The 23981-nt window shown below is 44.7% G+C and overlaps 1 protein-coding gene across 3 annotated transcripts in view; it reads right to left on the bottom strand.

Annotated features, from left to right (window-relative positions):
* Nucleotides 1-1851: 1851 nt before the first annotated feature.
* TMEM255B (transmembrane protein 255B) overlaps nucleotides 1852-23981 on the bottom strand; it is a 76020-nt gene continuing 53890 nt past the window's right edge. The window contains exons 4-8 of one of the 3 annotated variants that reach the window (XM_040585331.1): nucleotides 21321-21401; nucleotides 17351-17436; nucleotides 14197-14356; nucleotides 8618-8761; nucleotides 1854-3509 (exon numbers count right to left, since the gene is read on the bottom strand). In XM_040585331.1, the coding sequence (XP_040441265.1) occupies nucleotides 3342-3509; nucleotides 8618-8761; nucleotides 14197-14356; nucleotides 17351-17436; nucleotides 21321-21401 (639 nt within the window). In that variant the 3' untranslated portion in view covers nucleotides 1854-3341. Of the gene's footprint in view, nucleotides 3510-8617; nucleotides 8762-14196; nucleotides 14357-17350; nucleotides 17437-21320; nucleotides 21402-23981 lie in introns of all 3 variants that reach the window. The other 2 variants (XM_040585330.1, XM_040585332.1) reach the window with 2 other exon arrangements.

The following is a 23981-nucleotide window of genomic DNA, read 5'->3' as shown; positions in this document are numbered from 1 at the left end:
GGTTGCTGCTATTCTTATTGCTAGAGTTTCTCTTTATGGTACCACAGATAGAAGACTCAGTTGTGACCTTTAGAAAAACTCTTGGTCAACAAAAATGGAAAACGAAGTTGGGTCAGCAGGAAACAATTAGAAGAAAAGACTCAATAAGTTGAAAGCCGCATGGCTTTCAAGTCAATAACCACTGAAGCAACTGATGAGGTGTCAAGAATTGGGGAATATTATCTGGCAATGACATGTTTTTGCTGCTTAATTTTTAGGCTGGCTCATTCACTGTGAGCCCAGTGGGAGCAGAGAGGCTTGAGAATCTGGGAGTTAGCCAGGCCAAATTGCAGTGTGGTGAGAATATGTGTGTGGGTTTACTCTGGCGAGGTTGTAGAGCCATAAAATGCATTCAACTTTTAAGCTCTCCTCGTGAAGTTGGGGTGGGCTTTCCTAGCCTCCTTGGAGTCACTTAAATCTTGCATTATTTGGTCCTTGTCTTGCATCAGATTAATGAGCTGAGAAGGGCAGGTATATGCTGTGGTGGAAATCCGAATAATGGGTAGCTAAGGTTACCCCATGCTTCAGACGGTTAATGTGGAAAAGGTCTAATTCTACAAGGTCTTTTATGAATTGTTCTTGGTCATTCTACATCATGTTTTGCCTAATCAGACACGGAGATGACAGATTAGCCTAATAAACCACATATGTGACAACTGTGACCAAGCTGTGGAGATACAACTGTCCCAGAGGAAAGGATGGAAGAGGGGGAAGACTATCCCAAACATGTTTCCTGGTAAGGATCCCTGCTTTATTTAGCAGAGCAGAGGAAGGTACTCTATTAGCCATTAGACGGCATGACATCATAGCTCCGCGTCGTGACCAAATCAGTCAGCAGTAATGGAGAAGGGAAGAAAAGACCAGAGCTTTATCACTTTCAACCAACCTACTCATTTAGACTGACATTAGACATGTCAGAAGACTCTTTACACTCAGGTATGACCAGATGCAAGTTTGAGCGGACAGTTGCTCACTAGACAGTAATAACCTATTGGTGGAGTGTGCATCGATAGGAAACCACAGAGGTAGCTCTATGTATTTGCTTTCTTTTATTGAGCAAGGGAAACAACATCATTCCTGAGAGTGCGCTCTCTTGGAGTTGATTATTCTGGATCAACTTGTGATATGATGGTGAACCCAAGAAACATCAGTATCTCCCGTGAGAGCCAGGAATCCTGAAGATACTCTGGTTAATAGCACTCCCACACCGCAGTGTTGTTTTCTGTGTGTTTTTCAATGGTTATTTTGGTCCTTTACCAAAATAAGTCTCTGGTTTTGGCTGGTGTAGAGTTAACTTTCTTCATAGTAGCTACCATGGGCTGTGTTTTGGATTTGTGCTGGAAATAGTTTTGCTAACACAGGGATCTTTTCACTATCGCTGAGCGGCGCTTACACAGCATCAAGGCCCTTCCAACTCCTGACCAACCCCACCAGCGAGCAGACTGGGGGGGCCACAAGGAGCTGGGAGGGGACACAGCCGGGACAGCTGGCTCCAACTGACCCAAGGGGTATCCCGTACCACATGGTGTCATGTTCAGCGTATAAAGCTCAGGGAAGAAGAAGGAAGGGGGGGACATTTGGCATGATGGTGTTTGCCTTCCCAAGTCACCGTTACGTGTGATGGAGTCTGGCTTTTCTCAACCAGGTGCATGTAACTCACCTTGTCAACAATACATGTAAGGTACCTTGTCACTGATGTTAACATCACTGGCCCCAAACTTTGCATCTCAGAAAAACCTTTTTAATTGAACAAAATGCGGCTTTTGCGGTCCATATAAATTAACCTCTGATCTTATGTCTATTAGTACTGAATCCCCTTTTTGTACATAGAGGTACAACACATGAATAAACAGAAATTTCTTGAAAGGTGGAAAGTATTATGAAAAAGGATGATCATTCTTTGTTTTATTTTCAGCTAGTCTGATGGTGTCACTTCCTTTTAAAGGAAACTGTCAAGTAAGCTGGTTTTGTTTATATAGGTTTTTTTAATATTATCATAATATGAAGCAGCTGCTCAAAAAATTAATGAGAAATACCTTCCTTTCCCTGCCTTGCTCTTTGGCCTTTCAGGAAATTTCTGTAGCTTCATTGCTGTCTGGACTGTAAGAGCAAGCAGCACCACCACCCTTCCTGCAGGAGCGAAATTCTGTGAAGGGATGCAGCAGGCTGATGGCTATTCATGCTGGTGTAGCCACTCCTGCCCCGAAATACGGCAGCCATGTGCTAAGGGGGATCCCAGTTAATTTGATGCAGTGCATCAAATGAAATGGGTGCACACAACAGGGACAAGACTTTGTTCTTGCCAGTGGCACTGCTACAGGTATTGCTGCTTAGCCTTGTCAACATAATTTTGTCTTTATACAATAGGAGAAAATAAAAGTATGAAGGAATTCTGACCCTTTACCATTCTGTTTCAGTCATTGCAAAATGCCTGGATCGGGTCTTGATCACTTTAAAAATAAATCACTGGGGTTTAACATTGGTTTTGGTCGTGGTCCTCTTTTTGACTAGAAAGGAATTAATTTGAATGCTTAAGTGCAGCTTAGGATAGGTGTCTGGAAATTGCATCTTTAGCCCACTGACATGACATTTTACTACGCAGACTAGACTGGCACAAAGTTCAGACAAAATAGTCCCAATAAAATTAACCTTTCTGTTTGAAACCTGAAAGAGGGAACTATTCAGTAAGGTACTTTTTCCTCTGTTCTTTTGTTTTCCTGTCCTTACAAATGTACACAGTCTTTGGTACAGTATAAATATACACAGACAATTTTATTGTAAAATAATTGCCACACTTTTTTTATTGGTACAACACTATCACCAAAAAGGGTTATTAAATTAAATACTACAAACAAACACCTGGTCTTTTTTTCTACCAAAAATGACTGACCTGGAGAGCTCCTGACTACCCACTCAGACAACACAGGCTAAAACCCCGCTACATTGGTTTATGAAAGCAGAACACGTATCCAGAGTGTTGAGTGTTTTCTTCATTTTTTCCTCTTGAAGACAATTTATTCTGCAGTGTACTGAGAAGGAAACATCTCACGCTTATTGTAGCTGGAAAGCAACACTGCATTTGACTGCAGGCAAACTGAGTGGTGACTGGTCATGCCACTGGTGACATGTCTGCCCTTACACTGCCAGGGTTCTGCTCTGCTCACAGTGAGATGCGGGTAAAAGCAGAGTGGCCGTAACACCATCCACAGTGGGTTTCTTAGGAATTCTAGTGCCTGCACAGCACAGTTTTCAGAGGTTATTAAAATAAAATCCTACCAGTTACCTAAAATAAATACTTTGTTCTATGGTGCATATGGTGGAGGCTTTTCTCCAGGCAAGAAGTAAGTCGGTGTATAGAGAGCTGGAGCATTGGGAGCAAGCCCATAGCTGGAGCTGGACTGGGATGGAGGCTGAGTTTCTTCTGATAAAGAAATGTCAGTAGATGATGTTCCTGGAAAATTGCTGGCAGGCTGTATATAGACAAAGAAAAATAACCTTCAGTAAAGGATTACAACCCCATTTGCAGCTCTAAGCCCCATGATTAAATTTCTTATGCATTGCAGCACAACACTCAGTTTTAAAGCACGTCCTTAAGTATAGCAATGATGGTGTCTAGTGAAACAAGACAGATTCCACCTGTAACCCAAGCCATTTTTAACAGACATTGCGCATACAGCTAGGCGATAGAGCAGAACAGGAATTTCTGCAGGAAAAGATGCTCTGGCTTTCTGGGTGAGCCACTGCACCTGACTGGCCAATTAGGTTACGTGTAGCTGCTTTTTTCCAAGCATCACTGTGAGATGTGAATTATCTCAGATGTAATTAACCTCAGTTATAATGCTTGCGTGAGTGTAAGGTCTTATTCCTGTGCCAAATGCAGATGACTCTTAAGAGAAAATTTTACAGGTAGGCATGTGTCTCCCTTGTGGATCTTTTCACTTTGGCTGTCTCAGCTATAATGAGGTTCAGCTGAAAGGGTCATGAAAAACAGAGCTTATGAAGCAGCTCATGTTCAGGAACAAGCAGAGTTTGTTAAAACAACAGAATGCATGTAGGGACTGATGTTCTGGATAAAATCCTACTACTGCTTTAAACCAAGTTTTGCCATTGATTTCAGAGGGGTCAGGATTTCACTCCTCCCCTCATATGCCAGCACATGCCAATACATGGGCTTCATCAGAAGAGTTGTGCGCCGCTCCCCTCAGGTTCAGGCCTAAAGTGCCTGGAATTTAAAAATCAAAACAAACCGAAAAATAGTAATCATGGATGTTTTTCAAGGGAAATGAAAAATCTGGGCAAGTAAACGCTGCTCCCTGCTGCTAAAAAAATTAATAGTCACCATCTAGAAAGCCAGTGCCAGGGCTGGCACTTGGACAACGAATGGCACCTGAGAGCTGCCCAGGGCTGGCAGACCCCATGCCACAGTGCCTGGCTTCTCTGGGGGGCTCCAGGTGAGCGGGGGCTGCTGCCCTGGGCCAAAGCCCCATGGTGAGGAGAATGTTGGCCTGCGTTTGTACCACAGGGCGACTTGGTGAGTGAGAACGGGGATGTCCTGACAGGGAGGTCGGTTGTGCCCTTCAGCTCTCCAGGAGGCAGTGCAGGTACGCTGACAGACCTGCTAGCTACATCAGCTCCAAACTGTTGCAGTTGTCGTGGTTTTGGGTGGTTTGTTTTTGTAATTTATTTTGGAGTTGTTGCTTCCCTCGCGCCTCAAACTGCAGCCACTGTTTCCATCTGTCTGCCTGGAATTGCTTCCGTAATGAGCTCTCCTCTGGCAGGAATGACTGGCACAGCCTTCACTGCTGTCATCACCACCAGCCCCTGCACAGCTAATCATTTACCTGACCAGTTGGCAGGCCTGCTACCAAGACTAGTTGTGACTGAACTGTACCAGTAAGGGATGAATGATTTTGTTAGCACATGCCACAGTAAACAAAAGAAACCCTTCTCAAAATGCATTCTTGTTATCACCCTTTCTTTTATGCTTTTGGCTGATTTCTGCTGGCGGATGAGGAAGTATGAGGGAACTGAGGAGCGTTTACTGCCAGCTCAGGTTGTGGGTTTTTTAAAGACTTTGTTTTCCTCTCCAGCAAGCACTTATTCAGTGAGATACCAGATTCCACAGAGGGCTATGAATGAATCTGCTCGATGGTGGGAGCCACAGGTGAACTCAGGTTCATAGCCTGTGGGCTTAAGGGAGCTTTAGTCCATGCAAGTGAGGGCAGCGCTTAGGCTAGGTGTGCTGCATGCCAGAGTAATCCAAGGTGGGTTATGTTCCCAGGAGGTGGAACTAGGGCTGTGGATTTCCTCACTTGAGCTGAGGGTTCAAACTAAGGTTATTAGTCGGTAATTGATTGCTAACTGCTTTACTTCATTAACTGGCATCAATTCACTTTTTTTTTCCACCCCTAACTCTTAGCTGAAGAAGGTTTTGCTCCTTTTGTTGCACTGAACCACCACATGACCCTACCCCAGCCAGGGGCAGGTGTAGGGCAAAGTGAAATGCAGGGCCTTAGGAACAGTGTTTAGCCAAAGCTTTGGTGAGCCAAAGGGAATGCTGAGAAGAGAGGTGCGTCCTGGGGCTCTTAGGTGGATCTTGGTTGACGTGGAAGCAAAAAATTACACTTTTTGAAGTGCCCAAGGGCACCCTCTTGCCAGCTGCTCCAGAAATATGTGTGAGCCTCATGCAGACCTTGAGCCACATCAGCCAGCACTGTGTGGATATTTTGCGAACATTAGCCCACCTCAGATGCCATACCTTGAACTGCAGCCCTAGGATACAGGGTTCAGCTTCAGATTTTAGTGTCTCAGTTGAAGGCTCAAGAACACAGATACCTAAGCACACAGCATAGTGACACGTAGCAATGGAATCCCACCCCTAGTCAGTGGAAAGGCCTTCAGGGTGCTTTTGTAGCACTCACATCATACATCTGTAGCCTGAAATAATCCATGTGTGGCTCCCTCTGTGGACTCCAGGTTCAGGCAGGGTCTTCTGCACTATGGACAGCTAGACCTGAATTCAGTTGCCCACATGTAAGTGTCCAGCCCTTCTGGGATGCCATGGGATATCCCAGACATCCACACAGATGGGACGCAGGGACTACAGGACCTGGACCCTCCCAGAGCGGCAGCAGGGGCCAGGTGGCTACCTGACCTCATTTTCAGGCAGCACTAGATCCCTACCTGCCAACAACCCCTGTGTTTAGCCAGACGAATCCCAGCCCCAGGGCCTGCAGTTGGCTTAAGGACTAGGACCAGCTGAGCAGGGCTTGTGAAAGCCTGAATACAGCAGCGGGGTACTGCCTGGAGCACCTAGATGGGTCATGAAGACCTCCAGCTCCATGGATTCAGCCCACAGCTCTCAATTAATGGAAGTGGATGACAGTTAAGTTTCTGGCTGTTCTTAACTGGGCCTGCTTCTAACATTCACCATTTTTAGCTTTGAGTAAGTTTATTGTGATTTTTTAACTCATATACTGATGCAGAAATTACTTCTCTCCAAACTACAACCTCATGAGCTCATACAGGAGGAAGGTGGCTTGTTTTCTGGTTTATTTTTTCCCAGGGAAAGGATTAAGTGCTCTCCCTTTTGGAGCCCAGTGCTTCTCACTAACCTCTCCTGGCTTGGGAACAGCTGGTGGTGTCTGCCTCTGACATTATGAAGGGGAGAGAAGACAAATGAACACACTTGGATAAAGTAGAAATCTAGGAAAAGAACTGTGATTATTTTGGAATGCAGTTAAGAATTTGGGGTAAATGTGATGTATTTCTGTTTCTCAGTGGGCACAGGACAGAGCAGTTACAATTGATCCCCATGACTACTTACATGCATATTTTCAACTTAATTGCTTTCTTTCATCTGTTTTTATCCCCTTCTCTCTCTATTCTTGGCTACATGCTAACTGAACTCTGCAGAACAGCACAGCTTTTCAGCTAAAAGCAAACAAAAAGAGACATTCTTGTTTTTCTCTTAACTTGTGGTCTCCCAAAGTGCCTGGCCCCATTTATGTTAATAATTATGATGTGCCAAGGACTGTTCTCTGGCTGTGAAGCCAACTGGCACAGCACATATCACATCCCCACAGCTGAACTCTTAACGCCAAATGAGTGTGACTGCATGCACACTGCCTACTTGGAACAGTCCATTGCCCTTGCCATCTTCTGACCCCTTCCCGAGCGTTGCTGGAAGACTGTTAGGTGGTTTGGTCCAACCCCATACCAGGAGCATGCTAACAATTCCCTGGTGCGGGTGATCATTGTGTCCCAGTACTTGTGCCTGGCAGCTTATGGGCCCTGAACAGATGTAGCTCAGGAGGCTGTGGGGAGCTGGTCCACAGCACGTTCATGCTGAACGCGCAGCGTTTTCAATTAAGAAGCACTGCAAAACTTGTGGTACCCACTGGTCTAACACTACACAGCCAAAGTATAACAAGCCATTAGATGGAACAAAACAGTTTTACTGTGCTTTAAAAGATCTAAAAACTCCTGTGATTGCTTCAGGGTCTCAGTACACCCAGTTATTTCCCAGCTCACCTCATGTTCTTCACGTCGTGGGCCGGGGGGTGGGGGATGGAAGCAAACACCATCCTCAGCACCACTCCCTGCATTTTCCATGCTAGCTCTGGCTGGACACAGCACAGGCTTGGGGCATGACTTGCACCTCATCCTTCTGAAGGTGGCATAGCAGTGTTGACTCAGCTCATATTGTATCCCTTCCCACAAGGGGAGAAAGCTGCATCTCTGGAAGCTTTCTCTCCTACCTCCAGGCACCAACCTCTGCCAACTCCTACAGCAGCTCTGTACCTGTCTCCCAGCAGTGGCCTGTAGCAGATGCTTATAGAAAGCTAGAAGAAAAAGGGCTTGATCTTTTGATGAGCCCCCATCGGTTCTTATGGCAGGCAGCCATTTGGGGAATTGCTGGGCTGCAAGTGACACCTGAATCCCTGTATTTAACAGCAGCTGATGTTCCTAACCCCTCATTTATACTCTTCCACAACAGCCTGTGCCATTTGACTCTTCTCTGGTGTGTAAAAACACTTCCTATTTCTGGCTTATATTGCCACATAACAGTTTTACTGGGGCAACCAAAACTTTGTGCGAATAGATGTTACCACTAATAACCATCCACAATCCTCTCCGTATCACTCAGTTTCATGGACCTCTTATTTCCTTCTGGTTTTTGTCTCCTTTCCATTTCATGAGTCCTAATCTACTTATCTCCGTATTAAGAATAAGGTGGGCTAAGGTGTGCAAACTTTCCTGCCAAATCCTGTGTTTGCCAGGTGCTTTTGTTGGCTTCCCCAATGCTTTGGCTGCTGCTTTATCGTGCCCAACATGGGGCCCATGTTCATCTTACTGACTACTGCAGTGCAGCTCTAATCCCTCAATGGGATTCCTGGTCAGCAGAGCCCAACCAGAGAAAGCCTGAGGTCTGAGAATTAGGGTCAAGACTAAGTTACCCCAGAGACAAGTCTGTGAGTTGCCTTGCCTCATTTCAAACCCCCAGGTACCACCGAGTTGGTACTGAGTAGCATCTTATGCTTTTCTGATGGAGTAAGGACACCATTGTGTACTGTACCTGAAGAGGTAATGGGTAGGATGGATATGTAGAAATAGTTGCTGCAGAAGGACAGAACCCAGTGTATGTCAGGATCTGCTGGGCAGGATTGTACAGGATCTGAGGAGGAGGTGCAGCACTGAAAGCAATTTGGGACAGAGGTACCTGTTAAACACAGAAAACAATAAAACATCAGCATCGCGCAGAAGGGGCTGGAGCAGGAACCAGTCCTAACACAAGCAACTAGGTAATTTAACAACTTTCTGTTTTCCAACACAACACTGGTACTACAAAAAACAAGGAGAAGACAAAATGAGAGGAGGATGTATCTGGAGTGAATTTCTCTGACAAGAAATACACAGCTATTTTAATCTTCTTCCCTTGGAAAAAAACTGCTGGTGCTTCTCTAGCACCAGTTACAGAAGCACTGGCAGGACTCCAGACCCGAGACACCCTGAAAAGCACAGCATACAGCTTTGACCACCTCTTCTTATTCACTCCAGCACCAAACACCCAGTCCTTCACAATTTGCTACAGACTCTTTCCAAGCGCAGCCACCCAATGGTCTACCATCTTTTCTCTCTGCCTTCCTATGCAGGTCTACAAAGGTCTCCCTTTCCAGACCGCTCGCTCTTCTTTCACAGCTCACGCTGGTGAAATGGAGTTTGCTGCTGACTGTCCACTGACCCCCCAGGGGCATATCTCATTTCTACTGCATAAAATCTTTCATCAGAGCCCGTGGCTTTATTGACATGTCCCTCAACTGCAATGTGAGCGAAGGTCTGCAGGAAGAAGTAATGGTTCATATTAAACCAGCTAATCCAACCTAAGGAAGGGAAAAAAAAAAAAAAGAGAACAAAAGCTAAATGTGAAAGGGGGCTTGTGTTAAACCCTAAAACTCCGTGCTGTACAACCATTTGTGGAGGACAGTAAAGCTCTGTGAAAGATTTTCACGTCCCTCTCCTTTGCAAAGTGAGACAAATCTAGTGGTTTCTTCTCTTTCCTTTGTTTTCATTAGCAGATTCCTCTACATGAGAGCATAGAATTTTATTTTTACTGAAATAATAAAATATGGTGGTTGCTAGACAAATGTTCAAAGCACCAGTCTGGATATATTTTTTTTTTTTTTTTTGGCATTTCCTTCTAGATTTATCAGAGAGACACATAAACCACTGCATCCTCTGGAGATGGTGTGAGATCTCTCTGTGATTGAGAAAGCGGTATGTTAATTGTGTTTGTACATGGAAAACATCTCCTAGGTCACTGATGTACCCCACGAGGTTACATGACAATCTAAGCCTTAGCTCTCTGCAGAAACTTAGCACCCCAGGAGACGGTGCAGAGAGAGCTGGGGTCAAAAGGCAGAAGGCAAATCTCTCATCTCCAAGGTACCCTCCTCAAAACACCTCCTTTCTACCTGCCCTGCCAGGTGGATGTGGTGGGGAGAAACAGAAGCAGTGCCTTTCAGACAGGAATAGCGAGAAGCAACCAGCTAGCTTGCCTCAGACCCAAAGGTCTGGGGCCAGTGACATACCCCGCACCCAGAGCATGCCCTTCCTCAGGGGAGGGAGGTCCTGGCATGATCAGATCCTTCTGGCTATGGACATGAACATGGCAAGAAACACTCATTTTGCCCAATTTGAAACACAGATGCCTGTTCCACATCTGCCACCGACTTTCTGGCATGGGTCTCTTTGGGTGCTGCTGTCCTTCTCCCAGAAACCTCTCTCAGTCCTCTTACATTCTCTCCATCCATAGCAGCCACACTCTGCGACTGCTAAGGATGAACATCACAATGGTTCTGGGGATTCATCCACCCCAAGTTCACTGATCAAAGCACCCTATTATCAGGCCATCTGGTCTCAGCCTGGAGCCAGCAACAATTTGCAGGTATTGAAGCTGGTTTGATGCTTTGGTCAAGTATTCCAGTAATGACACTATGTTAAATTACTCACATTAGAATGTTGCCAACCTACCCTTATATTTTAAGCTGAATTACCACCCAAGTCAAAGAGATAAGGAGCTATGAACTGGCCAGGGAGCACTGCCAGTGCCATGCAGGCACTTCGGGTCAGGGAGTGTGGGGAAACTGGCCTGTGGCCAGGGGCTGTGGCCGCCCTGCTCCAGCCGTGCCAGCTGCTGCTGGCTGCGTGCTGGGCTGCGCAGCTGCTCAGCGAAGCAGGTCTGCTCACCCATCTGACACAGACCTGCCAAAGCCTTTATTTCTGAGCTTTTTTATGACTTCTTTTAATGTCAGACTGCACCTTTGGTTGCGCAAGTGCTGAGACATGAACGCATGGCAAGTAGCTCAGTAATTAGGGGGTCATTTTCTTTCTTTTTAGAACAGGGTCAGGGAAGAGGATAGGGGATAAGGGAATGATATTTAATCTTTTCACATTCCCTTGAGAACTCCAAGAAGGAGACTTACTAGAAAAAAAAAAACAAAATGCAAACAAACAGGCAGCAACCCTCCTAGGACCATCAGTAGTTCTGATTACTGCAACCCTAAGCTCAGGGCAAGCAGATTCCTTGGCAAGGTGTGTCAGGAAAACATCTACAAGTCATCAGATGAATACTGGGGCAGGGAAGGGAATTTCTAGATAAAGTCTTAGTACCAACAAGTGAAGTTTTCCATGCATTTCTTTACCTCTCTTTGGTAAGAAAAGTTCGGGGTGTTTTACCATCTTGGATACCTCAAGTGCATACTTCTATTTACATTATGTATCTTGTTTGTTAAAGGTGACTTTAAGGTAATTGCCTACCCAGTGTCCTACATCCAAGCACAGTGCAGTTCTGAAAAAGACATGGTCATAACCACTGCAGCTCCCCCAGCACCCAGCAGATCATAGAGGATGGCCCCCCGGGTGACACAGGGGCCCCCAAGAGCTGACACTTTGGGGGTCAGGAGAGAATGAAACGTTTCCCACTGAGCCAGCACAGCCCCCTGGCAGGCAGCAAAACCACAGGGAGTGTGCCAGAGTCTGCAGGGAATTTGTCACAAGAAAGAAAACCCGCAACAACCAAAACAACACTTCCTTTTTTTTCTGTCCAGGAAATGTGATGGGTTTAGAGGCAACAATGCTGTTTTGCAAACCCTTCCCTTTGTAACATGTTTTGCCTGCCAGGGTTCCCCAGAGATAAACATGATGTTTTTTATTTGACTAGTCAGCCTGGCCTTGTGTTTTCTGGAAGTCAACCTCAGAGCAATGCCCTGAGGTGTTTCAGCAGGCTTTGCAGCTCTCCCTGCAAACTGCCAGTGAGCATTTCTGTGGGAAGGTGACGTCCTGAAAGAAAGAAAATTGTTCTCCCATACACTTTGAAGGGTTTTTTTTTTTCTTATTTCAGTCCCATGCCCCTTTCTCTCCCTTTTCTCCTTGATGTTTTCTTGGCCCCTGTCTTCCCCCAAGAGTTACCCCTTTCACAACAAAAACAAGCAGCAATTAGCAAACCAGCTCTGGTATATCACTCGCAGGGACCCTGAAAAAGCACAGGCAGGAGCAAGGAGCAGTCATTGTATTTTGGATTGCTGCTTTAGTAAGATTTTCATAAGCATAGCATGGCTCCTGTGCTGAGGTAACTGACACAAACTCATCCTTCCCTTAAACTAGTGAGGGTTGTTGGTTTTTCCCCCCCCCCACTCATGCTGCAGAGGAAGCATTAAACAGCTTATTCAGATCAGGTTTTTAGCTGGAGCCCTGACAGACTTGCTCCAGCCATGCCTGGGGGGAAGCTGCACTGCTGCTGCGATTTCCTTGCATGGCTTTACACTGCCCAGTCAGAGGACCCAGACCTTAGCTCTGCCTCCTGGTAAGGGAACTTGCCAAATCATGGAGACCCCAGATCTCCCAGGAACATCTCCTTGGCTTGGTATCCCTCATGAGCAGTGCAGTATGGCCCCTGCACATCACAGAAGCATGCCTGGGCTGGAGCTTGCCCTGCTATGAAGCATCAACCCAAATCCCCTGCAAGCCTCAGTTTGTGTGAGACAGAACAGGTGGCCTCAGGCTGGCTCTCTGCTCCCTTCCCCATCTCAGGGTACCACTAGCAACTCCCACAGCTGCTCTGGTGGAGGCACTCACACCCATTTGCTAGGTAGGGGAAAATACTAGCAGCATTAGAAAGCTGCAGTGCTCTGCCAAGGACTTACTGTAGGTGAAGCCTGCCTTCTCTTCCTCATGGAGCTGCTTTCCCCTCTGCAGTTGTTCTTGCTCCCCTTCTGCCATTGCTGCTCTGACAGGCAGGGGATGCATTAAGCTGGGAAAACTGTTTCCACTCTCTCTTATTGGGCTGCTGCAACTCTTTACCAGCTGCCTGCAATTTGTTATCAGCTTCTTGCAACAGGCCCCTCACATAAAGGACAGCTCAGCTGCACATTTCTTACATGCAAAGACTCAGCATGCTTGTCTGCCTTAAGCTAGAGAGAGGAGTATTTCCAGTAAACATTTTGCAACTCTTAACAAAGGTGAATGTAAAGTGGCTCATATAGGTCTGCTCTGTCACATGATTTTTAAGCATCCTACACATGTTGTAGATAGCCTAGATGTGCTTGCTAAGGGATGCTGGGTGGCCAGAGCATGGCCTCCAGTCTGACTGGGTCCTTGGCTCATGGGCTGCCAGCTCGGAGCAGCCCCTTCCCTCCGGTTTGCCCCTCTGGTGTACAGCTCACCTGTCTCACACTTTCCCTTCTCTGTTCCATCCCTCTCTTCTTTCCTTTCACTTGTCTTTCTAGTTAGTTTTCTCCTCTGGAAAAGTCACCAGAAACATCATGGATCCAAGATGACCTGTACCGCTATCATACCTCCCTTTGGCTCCTGCATTTCACCATCATCCCCATGCCTCTGCCCATTTAGTCTGGAAGCTCTTTGGGCTCTGGGACCATCTACTCTTCTGAGTGCCTAGTAAATCATGAGCTTTAGCAGACATGACCATTGACAGTGATAACCCCAGGAACAGCTACTTCACCCTTTTAACATGTCAGAAAATCTAGGCAGACGAGACACCGTATTACAGAATCCCTCCTAGCACACAGCCTCTTCTGAATGCAGTGGTGCGCATCAGCACAGCACAGTGGTGTGGCACCGGAAGCAGTTAGAGGGTGACATTCCTTAGAAAAAAAAAAAAAAAAAAAAAAAAAAGAGGAGGTTAAGGTGACCTGAACACACCTGTTGAAATAAAAACTAGCTTGGTACTTCAGAGTTGATCCGTTGATCCCCCTTCTTGGGAAAAGAACTATGAAAGGTTATAGGACTTGAATTTTACATGTTAGCTACAAGCTAGCATCCTGGAACTCTGTGCTGACCCACATGTTCAGTGCTGAATTAGAAGGAAAAAAAAGATACCATGAAGTGAATTGCCAGCATCTGTTCACACAGGCGCCGGTTTTTTCCCGTCCTTTCATGTATTTGACAAGGCTTGACCTACTTAGCTGTGAGCAGCTGGCAACAGCTTAGCCTAAAGATGTGACTCCAGACGGCCAGATCACACAGGAAACATGTATAAAGCGCCTCCTTTGTACGCTCACACTTCTGCGGTTTTAACCCATTTGATAATGTCAACAAGCACAGAAGTCCTCACATAAAGCAAAAGGCTGTGAGCCTTACCATGTCTTTAAATGCCCCAAGGATGGCTGCCGTAATAATCCCCAGAAACAACCCGATGATGTTGAGAACTGTGGAGGACCACAGCAGCCTATACAGGTGAACCACGTCCTGACAGCTGCTCACGCCGAGAAATTCATAGTAACTGGAGGACTGTTCTGAACTGGAAGAGAACGCAGACAATGTCACTGCGGTGGGAATGGTTTTGCACAGAGCACCAGATGACCTGAATCCCTCCTGCTTACTTTCCTCTTTGGCAAAGTATTTCATGCATGCTCCCATCAAACACCACTCACATGAACTGGAGAAAGCTCCATTGTAGACACAAATTGGTTCTGCTAATGCCAACATTCAACATCTAGTCCAACTAATACCAACCCTAGTTTGGCTGCAGTGTTGTGCACCAGCAAGGAGTCTTTTTTTTTTTTTTTGGCTTAGCGTCTCTGAACACAGCCATAGCCCTGGCATATGGATGCTGCCCTTATCATTTAGCTGCCAGCTAAAGCATGCTTAGCATTGCTTTTTTTCCCATCTCACCTGGAAATCTACTGGCATCTCTGAAACTGAGGAAGGCAAGTTGCTTAAGCATTAATTCAACCACAGGAAGGGAGATTTTGCCAGCTGGCTACATTTGTTTATGATATCTGTGGTTCCATATTAACAAATGCAACACAGTACAGCATGAAGATGTGCCTTTACACTATGGATTGTACTATCCAGAAATCTTTGTTTATATTTCTACACTGCACCAGTTACTGTAAATCAGGCATGTTATGAAGTTAATCCTCATTGTCTTGCTGAGCCAGAAATACCCTACTGCAAAATTTGAAACCACAGTTTCCTGCAGTTCTTTCCAGTACCTACCTTAATGCTAGCCCACTAATGAGCTCCTAGAGCAGCTACTGGAGTTGGGAAGATGTTTCAAATACCAAGTCTGTTTCTGCACTGTTAGGAAATTGCCATCAGATTATGGCAGAAACCAGAATTGAGCAGTTTGTGCACACCCTTCTGTTCCTCCATCCCCAGCACATGAGGCAGCAGTGGAGATGGCGGTTAGGGAAAGTTCTGCAGAAGATGGTAGCAGTGTGGAGAAACCCACATTTCTGGGGAGAATTAAGCCAAGCACAGTAATTCCTGGCACTGTGGATCATCTACTGTTGAGTTCACTTGGGCCCTAACATGAGCCCAGCTTAACTAAAGAAACCTATAGCTTCAGCTGGCATGAGGCTGAGGAAATCTCCCTTGCGACCCTGCCTGCGTACCAGTCTACTGCATGGCTGACACCACGTCACTCCACGTGAGTGTGTCTCCTCCTTCTCTTTAGCCATCCTATGAACTGGAATTGCCAAGTTTGTGGAACAGCACAACCACTTCTTTGCTCTGGATTTGTCCATGCCAGTGAGTGCCATGAGATCTTGCTGTCCACTGTGGATTGCTGACAATGGCAGAACACACATGTTTAATTGTATCACTGAATACTGTCACAGCAGTGATCAGTCCCACATGTTTCAGACAAACGCAGTGTCTTAGAAAAACGGCACTGGGCATCTCCATCTGGAAGGGGAGTATTCCAGATAACTCCTTGTTGTCAGCTTATGCATTAAGCAACAGAGTTTCAGTCACTTTATTCGATAACTCTGAATGCTTTCGCCCCTCTAAGACCCCTCTTCTTTTCTGTACTGGGTTGGGCTGTTTGATTCGGTGTTAACGTGCAGCAGTTAGTTGTGTACCATGGAAGAAAGCATTCTCAGTGTGAACATACTGTATTGCAACTACGATGGTCCATCATTTTTCTATCATAGAAAGGTACCAAAGCTGTGCATACCCAACCTTTCCCATTTCATTTGTTGTATAACTCCATCATGCCCAGATTCAACACTTCTTACACAAGCAAAAGACTATAACATTCATAGGGGATTTTAATCCATTCCATAGACCTGCAGTCACTTTGTGACTGTTGTGTGCACAAGACATGCTCATGCAAAGATGACTTCCCTCTAGTCCCAAATTTCATTTTTCTTCTCTAGTTGAGGCAGGATCTGGGCAAGAGCTACTCTTCTATGCAGAAGCCTTATGTAGAAGCCTTGTTGTGCCAGCCTTATTCCCTTACACCTAAAATGTTCATGTCTGGCTTAAGATGACTGGGGTTAATCAGGGCTGCTAGCATGTGAAAAGGAAGGAAAACCAAAACAAAACAGGAGATGTAGGAAGAAAGAAAGAAAGATGAGAAATACACGGAAGGAAAGAAAGAAAAGTGACTGTGGGTAGACTGTAGAGGATTGCAGAAGATGCATGAGAATACATGGTAAGATGATAACTGAGGTGTGCAGAGGGTAAGTCAGGCAGAAGATCTGCTCTGGGAAATCCTCCTCATTTTCTTGTATGTGGCAAGACATGATGCTGCTTGCAGTTGAAATCTCTATGTGCCAGGTGGTCAGTCAGTTCTGCAATATCATTTCATCTGTCTTGCACATTACAAACTCTTGGACTTTGCTGTGATGTAGTGTTCCTCATCACCTTTTTTACTCCTGTTAAATCACTCCATGGCAACCCTGTGCTAATCTTCAGCTGATCTTCGTAAGCATATCCAGATATTTCCCTTCTTATCTTCTGACATCTCATGCTTTGGTAATGACAAATTCAAATGTACAACTTCAGAAAACACTCACAAAACTCTGTATCTATCCTTTGACAATTCAGCAAAATCTCATGCCTACAGAGGCTATTGCTAACAGAAGAGCTCTGCCTGTGCCTACAACTTGATCTCTGCTCATGGACACCTGTGTTCCTATTCATTTTATTTCCCCAAGTCTGGCAGAAAAAAAAAGAAAGGCTTTATTAAATCTAATGGGAAAACTGCATTGCAAGATCAACAGTAAATCTTGACAGGGCTATGACTGAGCGGTCGATTTTGATCACACACTAAAGACCTTATGGACATATTTAAAGAAAAAGAAACTGAAATAATGCCAACACTAATACCACTGACCTCTTCTCTGCTGGCATCGGGACTTCAAACACAGAGGAACTGGATTGCTTAGCATACAAGCCCCTTGTGTTGCTTCTCTAGGCCTACAGGCACTCCCCTATCATTTTAACAGCAACAAAAAACAACCAAGGAGTTCTTGGAGACCATTGACTGCACACAGGTACTTACTTCTCACAGTTGTACAGGTCACAGCAATAGCATGTGTTACTCTTTACTTTCAGCTGGCATTTGTTGTTTAAGGTATAACATGTCACCTGACGAAAAAGAACAGACTGACATTTATTCTCAGTGTTTCAGTGTTCTGAGTCCATCCTACTGACTGCAAAGAAGCAGCTACTGCAGTGTCAAGTTTTATTACCTGTTGTGGAGAAAGATCCTGAGATTCCAAACTCCACGACTGCAGGGCAGAAAGACATCCCTGAGCTCTCAGAAGCCCCTGAGTCCTGGGGCATTTGCACTGTGGAGCCCAGAGCCGACCTGCAGCCACGGCTGCCAGTTTTCCACCCCTTTGCTGCACCGCTGGGTGCTATTTTGCTGAGACCCAGAGTCTGCAGCTGCAAGATGTGGATCCCTACAGCTGACACTGGGACTATGGGTCTTGAGAGATGCACCACAGCAAGCCGCTGAAGTGGATAAGAATACCACTCCATTATAGTGGGGAAATGGGCAAAGCAGCCAATTTATCTGAACAGATTTCAATACATGGAAACTCTCCTTTCAGTAACATCCTCCTGAGGAAGGAAATAATTAGGAACAACAACAAGAAGAACAATCTCTAAACCCAAAACCAAAACCACTCAGAAAAGACCCAAGCACTCCAGCAAGTAAGTACCATTCACTGCAGGCTCTTGAACAGAAAACTGAAAAGGTTTATTTGTGTGAGCAGGAATTGCAGGGATGGCCAGATGTTAGAACAATAAAGGTAGGCACATGTAGGCCACTCTCCACCCAGACAAGAAATCACCTCTTCAGTGTGGTAAGCATTAATCACTTCTATATGGCACTACAGACCCATTGAAATATTTTATATGAAAGGCTTTTTTTCCCCTGAGATATTTCAGCTTATTGATTTTGAAATCCTGGAGAACTATCACTTTTAAAAGCTAGCAGGTCAGAAAATACATTATTTCTATAGCTTTTATTTTGATAGAAAAAAAGTACTGTAACCGCTGAGAAGTATTTTGTTTTCAAAGTGCAAGTAAAATGTATTATTGCACGGAAAATTCCTCATAATGAATAAGTAGAAGGAACATGCTTAGGAACACATGCCTGCTTTTGAAAAGCTTCTGTCAGACACTTCTGCTTAGCTGTGACTGTGTTAGTCTGTGGGACAGTCTCCACAGGAGTTGTGAAACCCCAAGTTTCTCAGCTCCTGAGTTCTGGATCTGTGCATCTCTTTCAGTGTGAAAACCATCACTGTTGATGAGTCTGTACTCCTCACATGTTTGTTCCCAGCAAAAAGGGGAAAGCCTTAAACACACAGACTCCACACCAGAGAACATTCGCTTTGCAGCTGGTCTCAGACTTGCCACACTTGTCTTTAGCAGGATTTACTTGAGCAGTGGAAGTTGGGTGACAAAGCTAAAGTTAAAAGGAAAATAAAATGATGTCTTGGGCTTGACTTGCTGCCCGGGACAAGGCTGTACCTGTGGTTAGTGTCTCTTACAAATCACCTCTTCTAACGCAAAATGGAAGTTTGGTTATAAAAGAATGGTCTCAGTCTAGGTTGCAACTTGGAAATGGAGCTCACGGCTTGATACAGACACATCCCACTGGTCACAAGAATATCTCACTCTGAGATAGGACCTTGTTTCATCCACCTTATTCTGTTGTGCCAGAACTTACTGGAATTTAACATAGGGCTTTGCTGGCCTGAAGTCACATTCAGCTGCAGCCATCCTCAGCCTGAGCTGCAATTTGCTGCGTAACAGGAGCACACTACCATCAACAACTGCTTAATTAAGATCCAGCTCAGAAGGGACTGAAACATCACACCTGGCTACTTCTCAAAGCAGTTTGAAAACTGATCCTGGAGCAGAGCGCGCCAATGCGTCTGCTACCACAGCCATTTCGTTGGGACACTCTAATGCTTTTGCACTGAGTGGAACTTAAAACTTTGGGGTTGACCCCCCCTGTATGCAGCCAAAATGGCCTAGGACTGGCATAGTTAAAATACCTTTTTCCCATTACATGTGCATGATTGGGATTGAAGGGCTTTCTAAGATGGAGTGGGTTGCTAAAAAGATGGTTTGTTCTGATGTATGGCTTTGGGGACCACTTCTGATTGATAGGAAATAAAAGTAGTTTATTCCTCTCTAAACATCTTATTGATTGGGCCAGGTGCCCCTTTTTACTGTAGAAGGCTAGAAGTACAAAAGGGGGAGATTGGAAAGATCTTAAACGTGTTTTTATCTGCTTTTAGGCTACAAGACGTATTATATTATTGGCCAAGGGAGTTACTGTAGTTGTCTATTTTTATCACTGCATTTTTAAAACACGCAAAGAGCAAGACACTCCTTTTTAGGAGAACAGCGAATAAACCAAAATAAACAAATCACTGTGTAGTGTGAGCAAGGGTGGTGGAAACAGGCCATTTGTGGGTATTACGCATATCAAGACCTATTCATCTCAGCCACCAGACTTTTAGCTTTTTCATGTTCTGGCTGTTTGTGTCTGCCTATTCCGTCAGCACCAACTGAAGAGATGTTCTCACCTCATGGTAACTGCAAGAAAATCAAATTCTTTCTGCTTTGAGCAAAGAGAAGGACTGAAACAGGCAAACTACATGAGCTGGAATCACTCACAGGCTAGAGATGGCAATCAAAATGAAACTTGCACTTAGTATACAATCTGCCTTCCTAGTTAGGTGTTTGCCTGGCATGCAGAGCATGTCCCTTGCTCACTAGCTGGCTAACTTTGGAAAAGCAAAAGGCAAGTTCAAAAGCCACGGATTGTTGACTCTGAATTAGCACATAATGACTCTAGATTAATGGACAACCAGACAAGAATGTTATTACAACCTAACTACACTTTTAAAAGATAAGGTTTTTTTGCCAGAATAGAGCAAGGAGCTGTGGGTGGCCCAGCTTTAGACATTCCCAGAATCTGCAGAGCTGGGGAAACCTGTGTGGCCATAAGCCTGAAGCTGGGGTCACCTGCAAGGAGTTGTGGCCAGCTACATGCTTATTACAGGAATCAGAGGTATTTCTCAGGCTATGCCTGTGTCTGTGTGCATGCATACTTTAGAAAAGGATGGAGTAAAATTTATAGGAAAGGGTGTTGTCACACGTCATAAGTTTATCTGGGTAGGTCTTTAGGTAAGGAGGTCAATGAAATATTTTCATCATACATTTTCTGGAATCAACAACAAGGTACCCTAGCAGCAAGATTTAAGGGGTATTAACTGCTTAACCTGGCTAAGTTGCCTAGAATTATTAATGGTAACATTCCCCATATACTTTTTCTTCACCATGGGAGGAATGGTGATGAAAGACATCTGGCTTCTTGTAAGTTATACCACTGTTTAACTGTTCTTACTCCTGCTCTGCTTGATTTTCTTCGCACTCCCACGAATTTACCACAATAATGAAATGAAAAATAGAAAATAAACTAAAACTGGACTTCTCAGGAGGCTAGCCATTTGGGTATGGGCACTTTTCCGACCATGTTAATGTCATTGAGATAATAAAAAAAGTGGCATTCAAACCACTGACATTCTTGGCCTGTTCTGGATAAATACATGAGAAGATTTGAAGTCTTCTGGACAACGAAAATGGATTCATTTAGATATTTCCTATTCCACTTGAAGTCTACAAAAACCTCCTTAGAGAAAGATGCCAATGTGACAAATACATTCCAGACAGCTATTATACAGTATGGAGGGACTAGGAAACATTCCAGTCCCGGAGTAATGTACTGGATAGAAACACTGACGATGACTCAAAACCTCGCTGATTGTAATGATTTGCAATCACCAGAGGCTTGGACAAGAGAGGGGTCACTTGCTGGAAAAAGAACAGTAGGGTCTATCAACCCATGACCTACATGCACAGACATGCTCTCAAACACTTGCCTCCCTCCTCCCCCAACCCCTCGAAGTACAGCAGAAATAAGCATTTCATGAGGTGGATTTGTTTACCTCTGTCTGGTAGGCATCATAGAGGAATCCAATTCCACTTGAATAAAACTGGCACCTTTTGTTATACAAAGGTCTGGGTTCCTGCAAAGAGAAAAACAGCCAAAAAAGACTCAGTCTGGAGGCAGTGTGAAGGCACCATATCCCCATGCCAGATGCTTACAGCTCTGTGGAGCTGAAGCCAATGCAGACACTTGGGTAAGTGGCTCACACCCCCCGACATTGGCTTTCTTTCCAGAATGGCTCTCCTCAGGGTTACATTTTCCTTTCTCACTCTGCCACTAAGCTATGTTAGTATCATTTATTTTTCTCTATACCTGTCACCTCTTTTAAGAAGACATCATCCCTGGCATTTAGCCACTTCCTTGCTTGCTGTCAACTCGTACTGCCCGATGAGAATGGTCCAGTCACTCTTTTTGCTAGTACACAAAGAATTACTTTGGTATTTGTCTTCAAGGTACGTGACTTCCTTTTTAAAGGACTTCAACAATGTCCATAGTGAAAACGAAGTAAAATAGCTAATACTTTAAGCATTCCACTTACTACACACACTTCAAGCCCCAAAAGCAAAACAAAGAAAATGAAGAAATGAAGGCATAAAGGGGAAGCAATTTGCACTGTTTGGTTTTGCCTTATTTTCCATTTATGCTTATTGCAAAAAATACATTAGCTGCTCATATTTCTTATTTTGCTTGTCACAGTTCCCACAAGCTGATATAAAGGAAGAACACAATGAAATATCCTTGGCCAGATGGAAGATGTGTGTTGCCAAACTTGCCAAATAGCCACTTTGAAGGCTAGAGGATGCATACTTCAGTCAGTTTCAGGACTAGAACATATGTGCCTATAGAGGATTTAACAACTGAAGAGTCCTCTGTGATCAGATGTCTATTCCAAAGCAAAGTGTGGGAATGACTTATGTTGGCAAAAGAAGTCTTTTCCAACCTTCTGTCACTTACCTAGCCTGATCTGTGTCTTCAAAAGCATTTAAGTTCTCCCCAATATGTAAATCAGACCACTTCCAAGAAAGATGGAAACTCACTATCTGCCATCCTCTCTTTCCATGCTGACTTATAAGCAAAGGATTACTGAAGTTGTTAGCAGAAATCCATGCTGAGTAACTTTCACTGCACTTTAAAGCTTTATGACCCATCCAGGAATAACCCTGAAACTGCAGAAAGTTCTGCACTATTTAAGATCACTTCTGAGTATTCTATGCTTGTTGGATAATGAAGTGTGAACCATATAAATCTGCTGACCCAAAATACATAATCAGTTAAAATGCAGAGCTAGGCAGGAATGCAGACTGGTCCATGAATAAAGCTCATCCATCAGCTTGTTTGCCTTTCTGATTACTCTGGCAAACCCAAGTTTGTACACCAACTCCCAAGGGTTAGTGAAAGGTTAGCTTCCTGCATCCAAAAACACTTATTTATATTACACAAGTTTAAGAAAAAAATGCTTCAGTAACTCTTTTTCTCTACAGGAAAAGCAAATACCACACAAAGAGTATGCCATGTCTTGAAGTAGGACACTATTCTCCCATAGGTCTGGGAAAGCATTAGCCTTTAGCCATGATTTCCAAGGACAGATCTGGTTGAGAGGACTAACAGGATGTAGTTTCTCTGCTAGCACAGCAAGCACAGTACCAGCCAAAGGCTGTGCTGCCCTTCTTTCGTAGAGTATCATACTCCAACCCTGTGTTCATCTGTTGCATGGGGTGGAAATGAGAGAGAAGGGCAGTGAGCAGCAGAAATGGCTTTTTCTGCCGTGAGCAGCAAATCCATGAGAAAGTGCTGTCCATCATATTCATAACAATAATGAGTTTCAATTGGATACAGAAGATCCTGGAAGGGGTTATGGTCAAGTGCATGGAGTCAAAGTGATGTTCTCAATCCTGTTGGTCAGGAGAAATGGCTTGAAGAGGGCTGGACAGATCCAGCAGATTAAGAACTGGTTGTGCATCCGGTGTCAGCAACAGGAATTTGGCTTTTATGACCTTTATGACCACAAGAGAATCTTTCATGATCAAGGACTTCTTGAAAGAGATTGGATCCATCTGACTAATTAGGGAAAAAAGATTTTTGCCTGCAGTAGTCAACTGGTGATGACAGCTTTAAATTAGGGACAACAGGAGAGGGACATGAGGAACAATCAAGTGAGGAAATAGTGGATGAATAAGTGAATTGAACGAGGTGATGTGGACAAGACAAATCTCATCATCAACTTAACAGGGCTAAACAGACAGCACAAGGGAAACTTTCATCTGTTTTTTTGGGATGCTTACCACTCATTGAAGTGTCTCTACGCTAACACACACAGCCTGGAGAACAGTTTGAGGTTTGCGTGCAGATCAAGGCAAGGATCTCACTGGGATCACAGAGACATGGTAAGATAGCTCACAGGACTGGAATGCTGCCACGGATGGATACAGGCTTTTCAGGAAGGACATGTAGGATGGTGGAAAGGGGAATTGATCTCTATGAGTGAAAGCAGCAAGAATTCATGGAGCTCTGCCTAGGAACAGATGAGGAGCCAGCTGAGAGCTTATATGTCAGTATTAGAGGCCAGGCTAAGGCAGGTAACGTGGTGGGTGTCTGCTATAGACTGTCTGATCAGGAAAAAGCAGATGAGGCTTCTTATAGAACTGGAAGAAGCCTCACA

Source organism: Falco naumanni, chromosome 2 (genome assembly GCF_017639655.2).
Source record: "Falco naumanni isolate bFalNau1 chromosome 2, bFalNau1.pat, whole genome shotgun sequence".
In the NCBI taxonomy this organism is placed as follows: domain Eukaryota; kingdom Metazoa; phylum Chordata; class Aves; order Falconiformes; family Falconidae; genus Falco; species Falco naumanni.
Note: the sequence above shows the minus strand (reverse complement) of the source record. Positions and strands in the feature narration are given on the sequence as shown.